The sequence below is a fragment of the Fusarium falciforme genome, chromosome 1 (genome assembly GCF_026873545.1).
Source record: "Fusarium falciforme chromosome 1, complete sequence".
Classification (NCBI taxonomy): Eukaryota; Fungi; Ascomycota; class Sordariomycetes; order Hypocreales; family Nectriaceae; genus Fusarium; species Fusarium falciforme.
Genome location: NC_070544.1, coordinates 5,626,378 through 5,644,907, shown reverse-complemented (window position 1 = coordinate 5,644,907; position 18,530 = coordinate 5,626,378). Strand labels below are relative to the sequence as shown.

The window sequence follows — 18,530 nt, the reverse complement described above, 5'->3', positions numbered from 1 at the left end:
ATCGACTCTGCTCTACCGCGACCAACTCGTTCCTCCCCCCGCGACCGGGCCGAGACTACATGCGACATCGTTCGACCGCCTGAAACCTATCCGCCATCTCGTCATCCGCCCAGCGCAGCGCCGCCGCAATGACCAGGCCTCGCCGGCACTCCGGCGCGAGCGAGGAAAGCTCGGGGACCGCCCGGGAGCAGGTAGGCGAGCCGGAGAGTAGACAAAGTATGCGGCACGGCTGACTGTGATTAAAGGAACTGGGGAGCATGTATGATTATTTGGCCAAGATCATATTGCTTGGGCCCAGTGGAACGGGAAAGTGCGTCATCCTCAAAGATAACCGGTGAACGAAGCAGCCATCGCAGATATGGTGACCGACGGCATGCTGTGTGTGCGAAACTTTGGCTGATCAGTTGCGCGGATTTACAGATCATGTTTATTACATCGCTTCGTCAAGAATGAGTGGAGGGTCCTATCGTCGCAAACTATCGGTGTCGAGTTTGCGACCAAGATCATCAAAGTTGGTACCGGATCGCGGCGAAAACGAATCAAGCTCCAGGTGCGCTCACCGCAACCACGATTACACAACTCGACACAAAAGTCTGACTGGATATTAGCTTTGGGATACCGCCGGCACCGAACGATTCCGATCCGTTTCTCGCTCATACTATCGAGGCGCCGCGGGCGCTATCCTCGTCTACGACTTAACCTCGCATGCTTCGTTCCGCGGCCTACAACCCTTTATCAACGATGCCCGAGCCCTCGCGTCCCCGAACCTCAGCGTCCTGCTTGTGGGAAACAAGCTCGATCTCACCGATCCGCTTATCGATACTAGTCTCCCGCCACCTACACCGACAAGCTTCACCTCGAACTCGACCATAACCCCCGGCGCTGGTGGGAGCTCCTATACGAGCACAGCTACGGGTAGAGATCGTGGTGCATCCATCAGCGCCGGCACTCAGCAAAGAGCTACTGTCGCCCCCGAGGGCAGGGAGGTTACGCGGGCTGAGGCTAGCCGATGGGCCAGCACGGCAGGGATATCAGTGGTGACGGAAGCGAGCGCCTTCAACGGCGAGGGCGTCGACGAGATCTTTGGCAGATTGGCAAGGATGATCCTGACAAAGATCGAACTTGGAGAGATCGACCCCGACGACCCAGCCAGCGGGATCCAATACGGCGACAGCGGCGGCTGGAATACTGCCAGCGACGGAGGCAGCATTAAGAGCTCCATGACGGGAGCCACAGTGGACGATGGTCTTAGTGGGCTCAGGAGGAGACGCAAGGGTAAGAGCCGGACGCAGAACTGGGGCCTGAGGGAGTGGGAGGAGGTGTTTACGCTGAGCAACCGGCGTAGAGGCGGCGGCTGCTGTTGATGAATGGGTTTCTTCTTCTTTTCCTGCTCGGAGCTCATGGGTTCATGGATACGTCACTTTTGAAACGGGGTTGCATGATTAGGCCGGCAGTGTTTGGGAATATTGTTTCTTCTTGTGTGTCAAAGCATTCGTTCGTTTGGCGTCGGGCATAGACCGAGCAAGCAGCTTTTCTGCCAAGGGTGTTTGAGTTCAAGGTTGATCCGAGGCTTCATCGGCCTGGTTGTCGATGAGGTACTCGGGGGGTCTAATTCGGTACATAGGTAGCTACGATAATCATGTTGAAATCATGAGGTTTCTGGGCCTGCGGCTGGTTTGAAAGGTATCCTGATGTTGCAAGGGAGGCCTGGTGTTTGCGTGGGTTCCAGGCACGGCGAGGTCAAACTTCTCTGTCGAACCTTGTTGTGCTTCTTTGAAGCCATGCCGTTGACTCATTTCTACTCTGTATGCCTGGCCGAGTTTATGGCACAGCCTCTGTTGAAAACTTAAACGCTGACGAGCATATAACAGTCAATATCTGGTGACCGAGATGCCCCCATTTCTCTCTCAACAAACAACACTTGAAAAGGAAGCCCATTAGTTAACCCAGATCACTTCAACAAATTCCTGAACACACACTTCACCCAGTTAATTCTTTCAACTCCTACCATCTCCAACAATGAACACAACAGAAGTGACGATAATGACAATTACTACAACAACAACGACGCCACCAGTCCCCCCAAGCCCGGAGGAACAGAGGGGGTACTACTACGGCCTGCTTTCTCGGCCAAGGCTCGTCGCCCGGTCCAGCACAACTCCTTGGGTACGCAAACACGATAGAGAATCAACCCTTGGCAAGTCAATCGGGCTCGTCGGAAGAGATCACCCAATGATTGATCTATGGATCGACTTTACCAGCACTCTCCGACAGAACATTAGCGCAATACTCAGAGGCATCGACTGGACGGCCCTCGAATTGCTCCGTATCGGATACGACAGAGCTTACTGGACTAGAGAGGTGTTTGAGCAGCCTGTTACGCTCATGATCACGGTCAGGAAGGATTCGACATCTTGGGTGCATGCATATGCGGTTGTTATGGCATGTCGCGCTGTTATTGTGGAGTGTGGTATACACGATGTCCATGTCGAGGTAAAGCAGCCTTGGGATGCTGAACTTGTCTGATCAGATTGACAAAGTTATGGATGGACTGCCCCAAGTAGGCATACAGTTTACAAAGATCTCTGGATGCCCACACTCGAAGACGCGAAGCTGCTTGGTAGGTATGGTACTAAGTAGCAATATGTATAACAAAACACAACGAATAAATTTTGAAGGACTTTTCAAGTTTAAACCTGGCTTGTTTCTACTAAGCCATCATTGATCTGAGAGATGTGGTTTGGTTGTTTGGCGGATACCTATTCATTTCATTTCTTCAGAGTTCAGGCGGTGCAACTGAAACGGCTCGTGACGTGAATAAATACCAGTTGCAGTCTGAATTGGAGTGCATAATGCATATTTCAACTCTATTTAGCCGCTCGATTGCATACGCCCAGGCACATGGTCAAGGCCTAGTGGAATCACTAACCGCAGTGGGCAGAGTTTATGGAGCTTCCTGGGCTTGACGGGACGTCGGATACACGGCGCGGCGATGCGGGAGAGCTCCATATATGCATCATCGAGGGCAAGGATTCCAGCTGTAGCAAGCGATTGAGATGAGGAATGTCGGCCAGCCAAGAGGCCCATTGACAGGTTGTACCAGCCACTGAGGGGATTCATTGGATGTCTTTTTAGTTGATGTCTTACGAGGATTGTCCGTCACGGCTCGTCTCCAGCAACAACCCCTCATCCTTCCTTCCTTCGTCGCACATCGGCTAAAACGCAAGAGGCATCAATCATCGGATCACAAGTTGGACCATCGCATTCTAACTTGAGCCTTTAATAGCTCACCTCGACTCTTCGTCCGTTCACCTTTATTTCTTTACTTTTCACCTCCTACGTATCCCATCATCCTCCGTGATACAATCGCTCCTGCATCATGGGTCCCCGCACAGTTGCCCCAATTGACCAGAACTGGCAGTTCAAGCAGGCGAAAGACGATGATGCCTCTTATTTATCCGTCGCCCAGTTCCCGACAAACGTTCATCTAGACCTCCTGCACCACGGCAAGGTTCCTGACCCTTTTATCGGCAAGAATGAGAATGAGGTCCAGTGGATTGGCGAGACCGACTGGGTCTATAGGACCACCTTTGCCAGCCCCAAAGTCGCTGATGGCGCAAAGGCAGTTCTGGCCTTTGACGGCCTCGACACTTTCGCTACCGTGAAGCTGAACGGCACCAAAATCCTGAAGACGGACAATATGTTTACTTCGGATCGTGTAGATGTCACCGAGACCCTCAAGACTGATGGCGAGAACGAGCTTGTTATCACGTTTGACAGCGCCTACCTAAAAGGCTGGGACTTGGTGGATGAACATCCGGAGCACAAGTACCGGTGCTGGAATGGCGACTTTTCGAGATTGCCTGTTCGAAAAGCGCAATACCACTGGGTAAGTTGCAAACAGCTCACAATGCCTCTCATTCCCTAACATAAGATACTAGGGCTGGGATTGGGGCCCTGCCTTGCTCACTTGTGGTCCATGGAAGCCCATTAATCTGGAAGTTTACGAATCTCGTATCTACGACCTGCACGCTCAGGTAGAAGTTGAGGAGTCGCTCAAGACTGCCACAGTTGTTGTCCATGCGGAAGTCGAGGGGAAGGCATCGCAGGCTCAATTTGTTGTAACCCTCGATGGAAAGGAGGTTGCATCAACAACCACCGATGTTCAGGACAAGAAGGTGTCGACGACATTCCACATTCAAGATCCTGCCCTCTGGTATCCCATCAGATACGGAAAGCAGCCCCTATACACTATCCAGGCTACGCTGCTTGAAAACGAGAACGAGATTGACACTACCACCAAGAAAATCGGTCTTCGCAAAGTTGAGCTCGTCCAACACGAACTCGAAGGGCAGTCTGGCACCAGCTTCTTCTTCCAAGTCAACAACATTCCCATCTTTTGCGGTGGAAGCAACTGGATCCCTGCTGACAACTTCCTCCCTCGCATTTCCAAGAAGAGATACTATGACTGGGTCAACCTTGTGGCAGAGAGCAACCAGTTCATGATCCGCGTCTGGGGCGGAGGCATCTTCGAGTCAGACTTCTTTTATGATGCATGTGACGAAGCCGGCATTCTCGTCTGGCAGGACTTTCTGTTTGGATGCGGAAACTATCCCTGCTGGTCTGAGCTGCGCAAGTCGATTGACCGTGAAGCCCGAGAGAACATCAAGCGGCTGCGCCATCACCCTTCCATTGTCATTTGGGCTGGCAACAACGAGGATTATCAAATTGCAGAGTCAGAAAAGCTCACATACAACCCCGAAGACAAGGATCCCGAGAGCTGGCTGAAGACCGACTTCCCGGCTCGTTATATCTACGAAAAGATTCTCCCAGAGGCCTGCAGCGAGGTTAACCCTGGCTCCATCTATCACTTTGGTAGCCCGTATGGTGGACATGACACTACTGATCCTACCGTTGGAGATATCCACCAATGGAATATCTGGCACGGCGCTCAGAGAAGATATCAGGATTTCGACAAGCTCGTTGGTCGATTTGTGTCCGAGTTTGGCATGGAAGCTTTCCCAAACATCAAGACCATCGATTCTTACCTGCCCAAGGGCAAAGAAGACCCTGAGAGATTCTACAGCTCGTCCACTATTGACTTTCACAACAAGGCCGACGGCCAAATCCGCCGCCTAGTCATTTACCTGGCTGAGAACTTCCGCTACACCCAGGAGCCGCTTGAATACTACGTCTACTGCACTCAGCTGATGCAAGCCGAGTGTCTCGCATCGGCATATCGACTCTGGAAACGCCAGTGGCAGGGTCCCAACAAAGAGTATTGCAGCGGCGCCCTGGTCTGGCAAATCAATGACTGCTGGCCTGTTACATCTTGGAGCATTTGTGACTATTACCTGCGACCAAAGCACGCGTACTACACCATCAAGCGCGAGATGGCCCCAGTGACGATCGGCATGACGCGTACTGAGCATCAACACCCCAGGAGCAAGCACACGCGGGTGGATATTGATACCAAGATCCAAGTTGAGATCTGGGGCAGCAACCTCGAGCTTGAAGATGTGACGGCAGACTGCGTCGTCAAGGCTTGGGATATCGAGACTGGAAAGGAAACTTACTCCAAGACTGTGTCTCCATCCTTTATACTCCCGAGCAACCGCTCAACCGAGATTGCAACTCTGGAGGTGCCAGTTGAAACACCGAACGCTGGCCTCGAAGCCCGTACTGTTGTGGCTTCATACCTCTACCAGGATGGCAAGCAAATCGCACGCTATGTGAACTGGCCAGAGCCACACAAGTATTCGCCGCTTCAGAAGCCCAAGAACCTCCGGGTTGAGCTCGTTGACGGAGCCAGCGCTGTAGAGGTAAGTGCCGAGGTGCCAGTCAAGGGACTTGCACTGGAGTGCGAGGATGATGGAGTCCGGTTTGCCGACAACTTGGTGGATCTTGTCCCGGGCGAGATTGTGCGCATCGGAGTAAAGGGGGCGGTAGAGGCGACTGTCATCACCACGCAGTATTTGGGGCTGCACTACTAATGCTTGGTCTAATGCGATAGCTACCTGTTCTATGGGATCATGACTCACGAAATTGACTGCGATTGAGTTAAACATAGCGTGTCGAAGAATATGCCTGATCTAATTGTGCTCCCCCCTAGTGAAGTTAAACTTGGTTGGAGACTAGATTCAGGAGAATTGGTCTATAACACTGCTTCTTTGTTCAAGAAAGAGTACGCCGCTTTCAGAATAATCAAGTAATACTATAACTTCCTGAGAACAACAGAAATGGATAAAAAATGGTTAGTGTCTGGTGCGGGACGGAAAGGTATCAAAGTTGCTGGGTCTCGAGATAGGGGTACACGATGCAATCTTGGGACAGCATAGAGACAAGAAGAACCAACCAAGAGATTTCAAGTTTATGAATTCATTCACATCACCATGAGATGGTTGACAAGATATGAACTCGAAATTGGTACTATTCGGTGGTAGCCTCACTATCAAGTCCAAACACTCATGACACCAACATGTCCCGCTGTTCACAAACTTTACAACACTACACAGCCCCTTAAGCCTCTGGAAGCTCATCACGGGTAATAACCCAGAGCTTCTTAGAGAACGGCCCCTTGGAAGTCCAAGTGATGTGCATCCCAGAAGTCAAACCAATAGCATCTCCAGCCTTGAAACTGTGCTTGGCACCGGTCGCCGTCTCGACAACATCCACCTCTCCCTCGAGGAGCAAGATGGTCTCATCGCCTAGAACACCAGTGTATGGGGTCCTGAGCGTGCCGTCCTCGCCAACGTCGGATCCAGCGATGCCCTTGCCCGAGCGCCAGACACCGCTCAGCATGGTGCCAGTGGAACCGCCGCTCTTGATGAAGTACAGCTCTCCGGCCACGAGGTCTCCCTCCTTGGGCTCCTTGAAGTGGTAGTCTGTCCACTCGGCGGGGTTATCGCTGACGTGGTTGATCTGGAGGGAAGTTGGCGGGTTGGGGGTAGCTTTGGTGCCGTTCCAGATGCACCAGTACTTCTTGAAGAAGGGTGCATCAATCTCCCACTGCACCTCGAGGCCCTTGGGAGAGCTGACAACGGTGCCGGGTCCGATGTGGTGCTTCTCACCCGTGGAGACGACGGTAAGAGTGGCAGATCCGTCGATGACACAGGCCAACTCGTCTCCCAGGGGTGACGAGTAGATGAGCTTGTGGGAACCGTCAGAGCTCGCCCCTGGAGAGGTAGGACCGGTTCTCCAGAAGCCAGACGACAAGTTTCCAGAGGTGCCAAAGGCTCGAGCAACTGTCACTTCGCCGTGAACTTGCTTGCCTAGCTTGGGCTCTTCCCACTCAAAGGGGTTCCATTTGCTGGCGGGGGGGACCTGCTTGCCACCGTGGACGATGTGAGTGGTAGGTTGGGCCATTGTGTTCAAGTTGTAGTGTTTGGCAAAGAATCGAGGTCTTGTTAAGTGTTGGTTGAAGAGAAATTAGAGTTCAAGTGTTATTGTGTTGTTTGGTGAGGATTGCAATCCATCAAGAAACTCCATGATGTTATATACTTCATCCTCAACAACGTCGTGAGCTTGTCACCACCCGCTCAGACCTCTCCCCTTTCCCGACGACAACGTTCGTCGCAAAATGAAGCCTCATGGCGATGATATCCCAAAGCCGTCTTAATAAGTAAGAACCACCTATTGGTCAGATTCCCGACGAGCCTCACGTCGGAAAGAATGGCTGTCGAGTTCAACCCCGCTTCCCCGGATTTTTGGAGTAGACCAATGATGAGGGGGGATTTGTCGATTACTTGCCTCTCACGACGGCAATAATTTCCTTGTTGGTGTTTATTTACAAGAGGAGGTGTTGCAGGATTACACGGTAGAGTCTTGATAAGGGATGTAGTAGACGTATATAAGAGAGACAGACGTTGTAATTACTCTCTCTTCAACACTCCTCTCACCTCTGAATCGACACTCACCTATACTCTACTCGAATAACTTCAACACTTTCAAAATGCCCATCTACCTCAGCATGCAGCGCGTCCGCTTCTCAAGCCCAGACGCCTACGAAAAGTTCAAAGTCCTCTTCGCCGACACACGCCGCCACCTCATGACACTTCCCGGGTTCCTGCACCTCACCTGGTGGGAGCACCCGGACGACAGGAGCTGGTACAACGAGTGCAGCTTCTGGACGAGCCGAGGAGCTCTGTACGACTGGCACAAGAACACGTACCACAAGTACTGCAAGACGTGGGCTGCCAACGGCGCCATCATGGAGGATATCATTACAAACTTTGAGCTCGTCGGAACTCGGCTCTTGCGAGTCTGCCCTGTCTGCAACCATACGCAAGATAAGAAATACAACCTTGCGGAGGAGCAGGCTGTTCTGCATGAGCAGTGCCCCGAATGCGGGTTCCACTTCCCCGTCCTCGAGGAGACGCCTTCAAGCTTTGCTGTCTTTAAGGACGTGCCGGGGTTAACAGGGACTGAGAAGACCAGTGAGGTCAAGGTTGAAGGAAAGGAGGGAGAGGAACACAAGGAAAAGCTGTGATGCATGCGGAGTTGGTGAGGTGGAAGTCAGGGCGTTGTGGAGCTGTAGATGTATAAATGAGAACGACTACATTTGAACCAGCTATCACATACATAAAGTGACTGAAAGAATCTCTCCCAGTGCATTGAACAATATCATTATTGTGATTTATCCGACTTTACGAATTGAGCTGAGTCTTGCGTCTCATACCTTGCGAATAGCTGCCGTGATGTTGTGTAAGGCTGCCCACCTGTGCCCGAGACTCTCGGTATGAAACAACACCCCGAAATCAGCACCACCGATCATCTTAGCTCACTTACAAATGCCAGCGTGTGCTTCAACCTGCTAACGTTAACATAGAAAAGACAGTAGTATCTTTTAGGGAGGTAGCCCAGCTGTCGGAAACCTCGCGTGCCGGAAAACTGACCAATAGCGTGACGAGGGGTATTGGGATAATTGATATCCGGAGTGATAGCTCACACGCAACGTCAGTAGATCTCCCACCCAGATAGGCAGAAATTACCCATATTGGGATCTTTAAATTATCCAAAACGGGTTGCTTTTGGGAATCACTTGGATCGTCTCTCGGTGTAATTGTCGCAATGATAAGATAGGGGGATCCTTCAATGCTTGTCTTTGACAACATCCTTAATCAACCACGGGAGGCTGATAATAGGCTTTAACCTCAACTACCGCTTTGCATATTGACACAGTTACATGACCGGCACTTCACAAGGCTGATCCGGGAGCCCGGAACCTTTGAGCGGCGTCTTCTGTTGCAGTAGCATTCAACGGACTCGAGAGCTGTGATGAATCAGTTATCAGCACCTAGGGCTAGACCATGATCGCCTTGACGAAGCCTCGATCACCCTTGGAATGGCGTGATGTTGCGTATTGCGGGGTGATTAGAGTTCATTAGCCCCAGAACATGGCAATAACTAAGGCGAATCATGGTTCATCCCTCGCCGCAACCTGGGTGAGAAGGGAAAGGCCTCGCCGCTGGCAGTTGCTCGGCAGTTTGTTATCTTCACCGAGGCCATGTTGACCATTCAGATCCCTCCCCTGAACCCCAGATTCTTGACCTCACCTCACCGTAGATCCCACGCATCCTGGCGCCCGTTGTTCTGGACCCCTGCCTCTCCAATCTCCCCGCTGTCCATGTAAGCTGGAATATACACGTGCATGGAGCTTCCCGTCCCTTTTCGCTTAAGATCATGGCTTCTCTGGTAACCCTTGTGATGAGGTTGCGTGACCAGCGTCCTTGCTCAGCAGCACCCTGCACCTACAATTCTTCACTCTCCGCGTCCTGATGTTCATACCTCCTTGAAGCACCCCATCATGCCCGATCGCAGCACTCCAAAGGCAACTCCTCCTCCGCGGCGAGGACGAGGGGCTGCCAGATCACGACTGGGCTGCGTCACCTGCAAAGGACGCCATGTTCGATGTGATGAGGCGTATCCTGTATGCAGTCACTGCTCTCGACTTCAGCTTGAATGCCGTTATCTACGGCGGCCACGAGGGAATCACAATGTAGGAAGGATACCAATTGCGGACTTACAGCCAAGACCACAAAGGAAGCTTCTGCCGTTACCAAGCTCCTCGGTTCCTCCCCCCATGCCGATGGATAGCCCCTCTCCGATGACCTCTTCGAATACCAACAACGAGGATCAAGGTCCGTTCACCCTCACCGAAGACCACATGGCACAATTCATGTCTTTGCCTTGGTTGGACGACTCGATGGCCGTGTTTGGACACGGAGTTCGTGAAGTTCCTGATTTTGGCACGACCTGGACTGGAGAATTTGGAGGTTTCTTGGAACCTACAACTTCAGCGTCTCTCGACGGCGAAAATCAGGAAAGGCTGAGTTCGTTGTCTTGTATCGAGTTGGAACGCGGTCCTGGAAACCTCCCGACGCCAATCCCGTCAACTATCAGAACCCTGCCTCACTCCCATTCTGATGCCGAACCAACGACGGATCCCCCTGTGCTGTCGAAAGAGGTCCTTACGAGAACCGATCAAAAATACCATGGCAACTCTCGGCAGAATACAAAGAATGTCTCTCAGGACTATCCTTCAAGCCAAAGCTCGGATGACCTGGCCATGTTCGGGAACATCATGCAACCCCCGGCTGCAATGTTGATGGGCGGCATCAGGCGATGGCGATACCTCCGGAGATATCTTCTTGGCCTGGGTTCAAAGAATAATGCTGTCATGAATGCTCTCCTATGCCTTGAAGAGGTTTTGGCTCGTGATGACTCCGACGCCTGTGGCCAAGCTTCAGATTCAGACGACAGCGCCAACCGAATCGCTGAGCGCTATGAGGCAGCTAAGAGACAGGTTATCGATCAAGCCTCGGGGAAGCATCATCTTGGGGAACAAGGAATGAACGAACTCCTCGCAGCCGTCTTCTTGTTGGCTTGGATTCAGGTCATACGTGACCGGGGCACCGAGCGAAGCGACTCCACGTTTCCTTGTGGCCAAGCCGACATTATCATCAGTAGCGGCTGCAACTGGAACTGGTACTCTCGACAGCTGCTCTCCTGGTTCAATTCGCTTGATAGCAAGGCCACACATCTTGGGGGGCCTCCGCTCCTTTCGGCCAAGGCTCTCAACATCGTCTCCCGCTATCCTATCCAGATCGTCAGCTGCAACTATGAGGAGTCCAAAGAAAGGCAAAATTCCCTTGGAGGCCAAGAGGATTTCCAAACCATGTCAGCCGGGTCTGTGACAGACGTCTCGGAGCACGGAGATAGCGCAACAGTAGTCCCCGCTTTGACAACGGTTGATGTCAAGGAGATTGTGCTCCGTGCCATTCTCCAGCCAGCCGCAGAGTGGTACCTACAGACACAGGCCTACTTCCGGCACATAGGATCTCTTGATAAGCATCATCGTTCAAGGTTTACACCAGACGACGAGCTTGAAGTTGCGCTGGTGGGCAAGCAGTTCCAGGCCGAACTATGGGATCTCTGGGCCCAACGGCCATCTGCCATATCGCTTACTGCTGATGATCTCGCAAAGACTGTGGCGCCAGACATGGCAACTCGCCTTGAAGAGATCTTCAGCGTGTACCTCGCCAGTTTTTGGATTCTCTTTGTTTATCTTCATCGCGTAAGCTGGTGGCATCTGGCTCATACCTCAACAGTGGAGGGAGCATTAAACGAGACGTGGGAGTTCATGCAACGGTCATACGGTGAGCGAGATGATTGTGGCCAGTACAAGACTGTCCACCCTGCCCTCATGTGGCCCGTCTTTGTATTTGGTGCAGAATGTCCAGACGAATCAAGAAGACAGTGGGCTATTGCGCAGCTCAGAGGCCTGGCAAAGCCCAGGCCAGTGTTGGAGGTAGAAAATGGGGAACTCGATACGCTTCCGGCATTCCGGATGAGCCGCGGGGCGACAAAAAATGCGAAGAGGGCGGCGTTGCTGCTCGAATCTCTAATTGAGAAGCAAGGGGAGATTCGTGGCCGAGTTGATGATAGGGATCTTGCTATGGAGATGTTTGGGTGCCATTTCTCGATAGTATGATTACCCATAGCTGAGATACGTGGCAACTCGAGTAGCTTCCATGCCATGTAGCCTCAAATCTATGCCCCAGGGCCTATACTGCAAGGAAGCGAGCCATGATCTGTCTATCCATGCGGTATTTAGGGGCGTGATGTTGTTTGAGCCTGATTGATTCATTGTGTAATCGAGGGAAGTGGTGTCGTGTCTTTTGTGGGCATGCCTAGTCCGGACTTTCGACCCGGATTTGTGCTGTCAATCCGCTGATCGCTGCAGGAAGTTCCCTTGATGCTCATCAAAGGAGAATGAAAGATGACAGACAGTATTTTGTCATTCCTGAACAGAATCAACGACTGTCGATGGCTGCTGTAGGGAAGCGAGGAGTGGAGAGGAGACAGGCAGGAGGATGAGCTGCATTCCCTTAGTGTACGGAGACCATGCCCAAAGATGGCTGGAGAAGACACCGATCAACTGATGTGCGTCGTCTAGAAGGCTTCGAAATATCATCTTCTTGCGCAACAAGCCTGCACACTTGTTGATGCTGGTAGCACATCAGCAGGGGCCGTACCCCTCCGATTATTTGTGAGCCGAGGCATGCATCCCAATACCCCTACTGTTCCTGAAGCCATGGAACCTTTGTCTCTTTCGCGTCAATTTCGAGGATGGCGTAGGTTGCAATGGCGGTTTTTCGGCATTGACAAAGAGAGCGACCTTATCGCGACATCGCTATCATGCTCAAATGCGGTGCCAGTATAGGAAGGAGCTAGGAATTTCCAATGTTGCAAGGACTTTTGCAGCCCGGGATTCTAGGCTTGACTCTTGCAACGGCGATTGAAGCTAGTGGCTGGTCTGAGGGTGGTCGTTGACGAGAAAGAAGGTAAGGGTCTTCGAAGCATCGCGAGCTAGGCCGTCTCATTGTTGATCATGCCCGTTTCAAGATGTCTTGATTCCCTAGTCATGAACCAGGCTGTCACCTCCCTGGCTGCATCTAGGGTGAGTTCATCTCCCCACAGTCAAAGCTCGTCGAGTTGACAGACTGCCTGCCGTTCATTGCAGATCGTCCAACCGACAATCAATCCTTGCAGTAGATTGCATCAGCCACCTATCCACAGACCTGGGGATGACTTCATTGTCCGAGTCATCCAAGATCAGCCAGATGAACAGTCAACTTCAGCCCATGACACTGTCAAGGCTCTCTCGGATGAGACAGGCAGCGATCCCGCTACGGAGATCCTTAGGATTCGAGCGGGCCGAGGCAACTTTGCGGCGTAGTTTCGGGAGACTGCCGGGCCAAGCGAAGGTCGAAGGATGGAGAGAGCGGAAGCAAGGGGTGGAGGATGACAACCAATGACGGACTTGAGCACAATACCGTGGATGGCCAAGACAGGAGGACGACCCAACCGTTGAGATCTCCTGACCAAGACAACGCAAAAGGTCTCTCTGATGGATGGTTGTGTGTTGTCGTGGGAGCTGCCTATTCTTCCGAGGATGGCTTCAAAGGCGGGGGTGGAGCCTGGTTTGATGTTGATGCAAGGCCTGGGCCCGATAAGCCAAGGCGACGGTGCAAAGGAAAATGTCAAACGACAAGCAATCCCCTGTGAACTTTTGTAACATCTGTACGGAGGATGTTGATAGCGATTGCATGAACCATCCTTGCAAAAGACGTGGCGTGTTGAAAGAAACAGGGATGAAGGAGCAAAGTTGGCCGCCATGGATCGACGGGAGACGGAAAGCGGAAGGAAACCACGGTCCACTGAAAGCTTAGGGGAGTCTGCCCTTGATTTTAGTGGACGTCCACTATGATTTGCTTGATTCTGAGGTCTGGGCGTCAGTGAGGATCGGTCCTGCCTCATCATCCTGGCACCTTGGCGGGCGATCTCCTCCACTTCTTTCCGTCCCATCTCTAACTCTCATCTCCACTTTTCCCTTCCGCCGACATCTTCATCTCAACACCACGACCACGATCGCAACAGGCTCAAGGAGGCAGGATGTCAAGTCCTAGACGCCAGGTGCGTGTAGGATGTACGTGCTGTAGGATCAGGAACCTATGGTAGCACCGAAATTAGCTGTGATTGGCTAAAGGTTATCCTCGGCCAACGCCTCCTCTTGATATCACGCCGCCCTCAACACCTGGCAAGGCTTCTTGGCCAAGATCAACTTCCATCATCTTAGCCTCACCCGCAAGCCAAGACGGATATCCAAATATCTCCGTCCTTGGCAACACCCGAGGAGGCCTGCCGTGGTATTGATGCGCACCAACACGGCTCAAATACCCTAAACAGGAAGTTGACTTGGTCATCGACCTTGGTTATGTGGCTCGGGGCTAAGGTGCATAGTCCTTCTTGGCCGGCTCTTGGCCCTGGTAGGGCTAATCAATCCAGGGGTTTCCCCTATCGGTCTTGAAGGTGGTCAACTTGCAGAGAGAAACTACCCGGTTCGGCAGACCTTTGGGCGCTTAGCTGTAAGCCTCCTAGTGACAACCGCAACGACAACCTTCAGTTTATGCATCATTTACGGACCGATCCTTGACTCCGAGTGGCCATGTTCCTGTTCACGCCTCCCAATCAACGGCTCTAAGACATCCGCCTTCCCTTCCGAGCCATGTCTAGCAACTAGTTCTCTACACCAAGTCACTGCCGTGTCGGGAACTTCACAACTGGAACACCGGTCATGTGGCTATTCTAGCCTCTACTTGTTCACTTATGTCGACCCTGAACAGGTCAGGGGGTTTTTCGCTATGGCTAGGCTACTAGGACATATCACCTTCGCCGGCTCCGCCAACAGTGCTTCATCCTGTCACCGTCACTTTACGGCTTGCCAATGTCTCCCAATTCATTCCATCAATCGGCCGATTCATACCCCTCCAGGGTGTTATATCCAGCCCCAGTTTTGAGATCCTAGCCACATTATCAGGGTATCGTCATGGTAGAGGCCAATACATCCTCTTGAGCCTCTGACGTTTGGCCGCAGGCCTGATGTTTGCATTTCAAGAACTTTTGAGCTCCTGCCATCGCGAAGGGCCTCTGGTGCTTCACTTCGTCACATCTCTCCTTCCTCTTTGCGATTGGTACTGTCGACTACAGTGCGATGACAGCGTCAAAGACGTCTCCTCTTCTCCGGAAGAGGAAGTTGACGACAATCTTCCCCTCTATCATGCAGCTGAGGAGGCTCCATGTCTGAGAATGATTGCAGGATGACCATGGGTCTACTCTTTGACAGCGTGGGTAGAAGAACAATGATGCCATAGACGGACATGGGAGCATCATTTCAACGACTATATAAGATGGCATGCCTCCTATCCAACAGACGTGTCTTCTCATCCTCACACACTTCAGCATCAGCCACCACTTCTCTGCCCCTTTCTCTCAAACATCTTTGCAATGGTCAACTTCAAGAACCTCGCTATCGCTGCGACTACCCTCTTCGGGCTCGCCCTGGGTGCTCCCGTGGCACAGGGTGAGAGCGGCAAGGTCGTTCCAGGCAGCTACATCGTCACTCTCAAGCCTGATGCTAAGGCTTCAGAGCTCACTAGCCACCTCAAGTGGGTCGATGATGTTCACAAGCGCAGCCTCACCAAGCGTGATACCGACAACGGCGTCGAGAGGACCTACGATGGCAAGTATGGCTTCAAGGGCTATGCTGGCACCTTCGATAAGGAGACCATCGAGGAAATCAAGGAAAACCCCCTTGTGAGAAGGCCCCATCTTTACTGCTTTGACCAAACGACACTAATACAACTGACAGGTTGAACTTGTTGAGCAAGATCGTGTCTGGACCCTCGACTGGATCACGGAAGAGCAGGAGGAGGCTCATGTGCAGAAGAGGGCCTTGACCACCCAGTCGAGCGCCACCTGGGGCCTTGGAACTGTCTCGCACCGTTCTCGAGGCTCTACCAGCTACATCTACGACACCAATGCTGGACAAGGCACTTATGCCTATGTTGTTGACACAGGCATTCGAGCTACCCACAGCGAGTTTGAGGGTCGTGCTACTGCGGCTTGGACTGCCTTCAGCGGCGACAACGCTGACACCTTTGGACACGGCACCCATGTTGCCGGCACGATCGCCGGAAAGACATACGGCGTTGCCAAGAAGGCCAACATTATTGCTGCCAAGGTCTTCCAGGGGCAGTCATCGACCACTGCGATTATCCTGTCTGGTTTTAACTGGGCTGTAAATGATATCATCAGCAAGGGGCGCACCACCAAGGCAGTCATCAACATGTCCCTGGGTGGTGGGTACTCGGCTACTTTCAACAACGCTGTCGAGTCTGCCTCCAGCTCTGGTGTCCTCTCCGTCATCGCTGCCGGAAACGAGGCGCAGAATGCCGCTAACACCTCCCCTGCCTCGGCTCCTAGCGCTGTGACCGTCGGTGCCATCGACAGCAACTGGGCCATCGCCAGCTACTCCAACTACGGCAGCGTCCTCGACATCTTTGGCCCCGGCAGCAGCGTCCTCTCTGCGTGGTACACGAGCGACTCGGCCACCAACACCATCAGCGGAACCTCGATGGCTACTCCCCACATCGTCGGCCTTGCTTTGTATGGCATCTCGGTTGAAGGTGTGTCTGGAGTTAGTGGCGTCACAAACTGGCTCAAGACGACGGCCACCTCTGGCAAGATCACGGGCAGCCTCCGCAGCTCCCCCAACCTCATCGGCAACAACGGCAATTCGCTTCAGTAAATTCCCGCACAACACGTGAGGAATGAGGGTCAACTCATAAGCGATATGCGGGGGAAGGGGGATGAGAGGCGGAGGAAGAGAAGAGACAGATGGGTAAGCAGGACGCCAGGATGAATAAGGAGGACACTCTTTTGTTGGATCTGTCTATACCGAGTATCGGATATACAGACGTGGATTTCCTAGTGGAAGTTGTCGAGGTGGATGTCAGCTCTATGTTGGATCGTGGATCAGTATATAACATTGTCAGGAGGATCTGTACACATCATTGAATAGCTGCAGTACCATACACGCTCAATCCAAGACAATGGATGACATAACTCTTGTGCTTCTGTAGCCGCCTGCTGAATGGCAAGCATATCCCAAGTTGAAGCCCCTGCCTTGTGCCATGCAGACGCCACAGTCGCGTTCAGCTGGGTTATTCTGACGAGATACACCAGCCTTATGCGAACGGGCTAGGCATGGGAACGGCTGTGGCGTCCTCTTCATTTCGGCTTCTAGAACCTGATGCCGCGCACCACGTGGTGCTCACGATCTCGACTTATTTCCGGCGATCTCAGACCCGAATAGGCACTCTGAAGCGCCGCAGCCTTTTCGGTCCGGATAGCAACTCAACCCATCCATCTCGCTTTCCCCCCCCGCAAGATCTCTCTCCCTCTTTTTTGAAGTTGGGGGAGGAATATCCGGGGATGACAAGCTTACCTATCAACATTGGGGTACAGCTGTCTAAAATGGACGACTTGGAAGTGATCGTCGACGACTTTGAAGGTATCGCCGAACTAGGCATTTCTAAACTCCCAAGCGGATCCGATCTTCTGGGACGCAAGAAACAGCCCAGTTTCTTGGCTAGTGACTACCGTCACTGTCTCTAGCCCGGGTCTGCGGCTGAAGGGTGATTGACAAGGTGAAGGCACAGTGAACCAACAACACAAACCCATCGACGCCTGACGATGGGCTTTGTCAAATCCCTCGGGAACAAAGCCGGATCCTTGTTTGGTCCTCCAATACCCGGCTCAGAAATGCTTCTGCCTGGCTGTTCGACAGCGTATTCTGGCAAATCCTTGTCCAAGGTTACGGAATAAGATGCCAAGTTGAGAGCCTCACGGACAAAAGCCGCGGCCGCAGATCAAACATCTCTTTTCCTTTTATCAATCTTTACGAAAAAGGCTCCACGAGAGTCGGGTGTGATCGGATGTCAAGCAAAGAGTAGAATGAGAGAATCGGCCCAGGTGGAGTTGCAGTGTGGAAAATATGAGCCTTGGCCTCCTCTTGTGAGAACATTTGACTCCATTCCCACAAATCTCTTGATCTTTTAATCCCCACTCTCTTATTACCCCCGTCCCGCAAAACTGCGGGTTGGGTTTGGGGGTGTCTTTTTTTGGGGTCTCCTGATGCTGGGGGTGGTTAACCATGTAACGATGATCCCCGTAACCCTCCTTTGGTGGAGAAGAACAGGTTTCAGCGCGTCGTAGCAGGCAAATGCCGTGCTAGTCTGATGGAGCTGGGAATGAGTGAGAAAAAAATAGAGGCGGCGCGTGATGGTGTCAGTGCTTTTGTAGAGTTTTGTTAGTGCGTTTTTTGTAAGAGATTTCAAGCGTGTAAGTCGAGGATTATCGAACATGGACTTTTTCGAGAACATGGAATTCGGGTAACGAGATGAACTATTAGTCAGTTAAAACGCGTATCCATATAATTCATGACTACAAACTGAGCCATTGAGGATCCCTCCCTCACCGGCTCGTTACATTGACGTTACATCCATGACACTCGGATACGCCCGTCCAAACGTGAGATCAGTTGACGGGCCGCCCTTTCACTGCACATCTCAGTGGCTCTGGCAAGGTAAGACAGACGTCAACATGGCCGTCAGATACTCGGAAAG

General features: G+C 52.3%; 7 protein-coding genes across 7 annotated transcripts; 6 read left to right on the top strand and 1 right to left on the bottom strand.

Annotated features, from left to right (window-relative positions):
- Window positions 1-128: 128 nt before the first annotated feature.
- Window positions 129-1,364, top strand: NCS54_00160900 (Hypothetical protein; the record flags this gene model as incomplete). The annotated part of the gene is made up of 4 exons (XM_053147232.1): window positions 129-191; window positions 246-310; window positions 421-550; window positions 609-1,364. The coding sequence occupies 4 exons, from the start codon at window positions 129-131 to the stop codon at window positions 1,362-1,364; spliced, it is 1,014 nt and encodes a 337-aa protein (XP_053003207.1).
- A 655-nt stretch (window positions 1,365-2,019) lies between these two features.
- Window positions 2,020-2,526, top strand: NCS54_00160800 (Hypothetical protein; the record flags this gene model as incomplete). Its single annotated transcript, XM_053147231.1, has 1 exon — window positions 2,020-2,526. The coding sequence occupies one exon, from the start codon at window positions 2,020-2,022 to the stop codon at window positions 2,524-2,526; it is 507 nt and encodes a 168-aa protein (XP_053003206.1).
- An 853-nt stretch (window positions 2,527-3,379) lies between these two features.
- NCS54_00160700 (Hypothetical protein) lies at window positions 3,380-5,993 on the top strand (the record flags this gene model as incomplete). Its single annotated transcript, XM_053147230.1, has 2 exons — window positions 3,380-3,889; window positions 3,942-5,993. 2 exons carry the CDS (start codon window positions 3,380-3,382, stop codon window positions 5,991-5,993), a joined length of 2,562 nt encoding a protein of 853 aa, XP_053003205.1.
- Window positions 5,994-6,519: 526 nt separating this feature from the next.
- On the bottom strand, window positions 6,520-7,365 carry NCS54_00160600 (Hypothetical protein; the record flags this gene model as incomplete). The annotated part of the gene is made up of 1 exon (XM_053147229.1): window positions 6,520-7,365. One exon carries the CDS (start codon window positions 7,363-7,365, stop codon window positions 6,520-6,522), a length of 846 nt encoding a protein of 281 aa, XP_053003204.1.
- A 586-nt stretch (window positions 7,366-7,951) lies between these two features.
- On the top strand, window positions 7,952-8,488 carry NCS54_00160500 (ABM domain-containing protein; the record flags this gene model as incomplete). Its single annotated transcript, XM_053147228.1, has 1 exon — window positions 7,952-8,488. The coding sequence occupies one exon, from the start codon at window positions 7,952-7,954 to the stop codon at window positions 8,486-8,488; it is 537 nt and encodes a 178-aa protein (XP_053003203.1).
- Window positions 8,489-10,081: 1,593 nt separating this feature from the next.
- NCS54_00160400 (Zn(2)-C6 fungal-type domain-containing protein) lies at window positions 10,082-11,992 on the top strand (the record flags this gene model as incomplete). The annotated part of the gene is made up of 1 exon (XM_053147227.1): window positions 10,082-11,992. One exon carries the CDS (start codon window positions 10,082-10,084, stop codon window positions 11,990-11,992), a length of 1,911 nt encoding a protein of 636 aa, XP_053003202.1.
- A 3,356-nt stretch (window positions 11,993-15,348) lies between these two features.
- NCS54_00160300 (Hypothetical protein) lies at window positions 15,349-16,651 on the top strand (the record flags this gene model as incomplete). The annotated part of the gene is made up of 2 exons (XM_053147226.1): window positions 15,349-15,657; window positions 15,713-16,651. 2 exons carry the CDS (start codon window positions 15,349-15,351, stop codon window positions 16,649-16,651), a joined length of 1,248 nt encoding a protein of 415 aa, XP_053003201.1.
- Window positions 16,652-18,530: the final 1,879 nt, after the last annotated feature.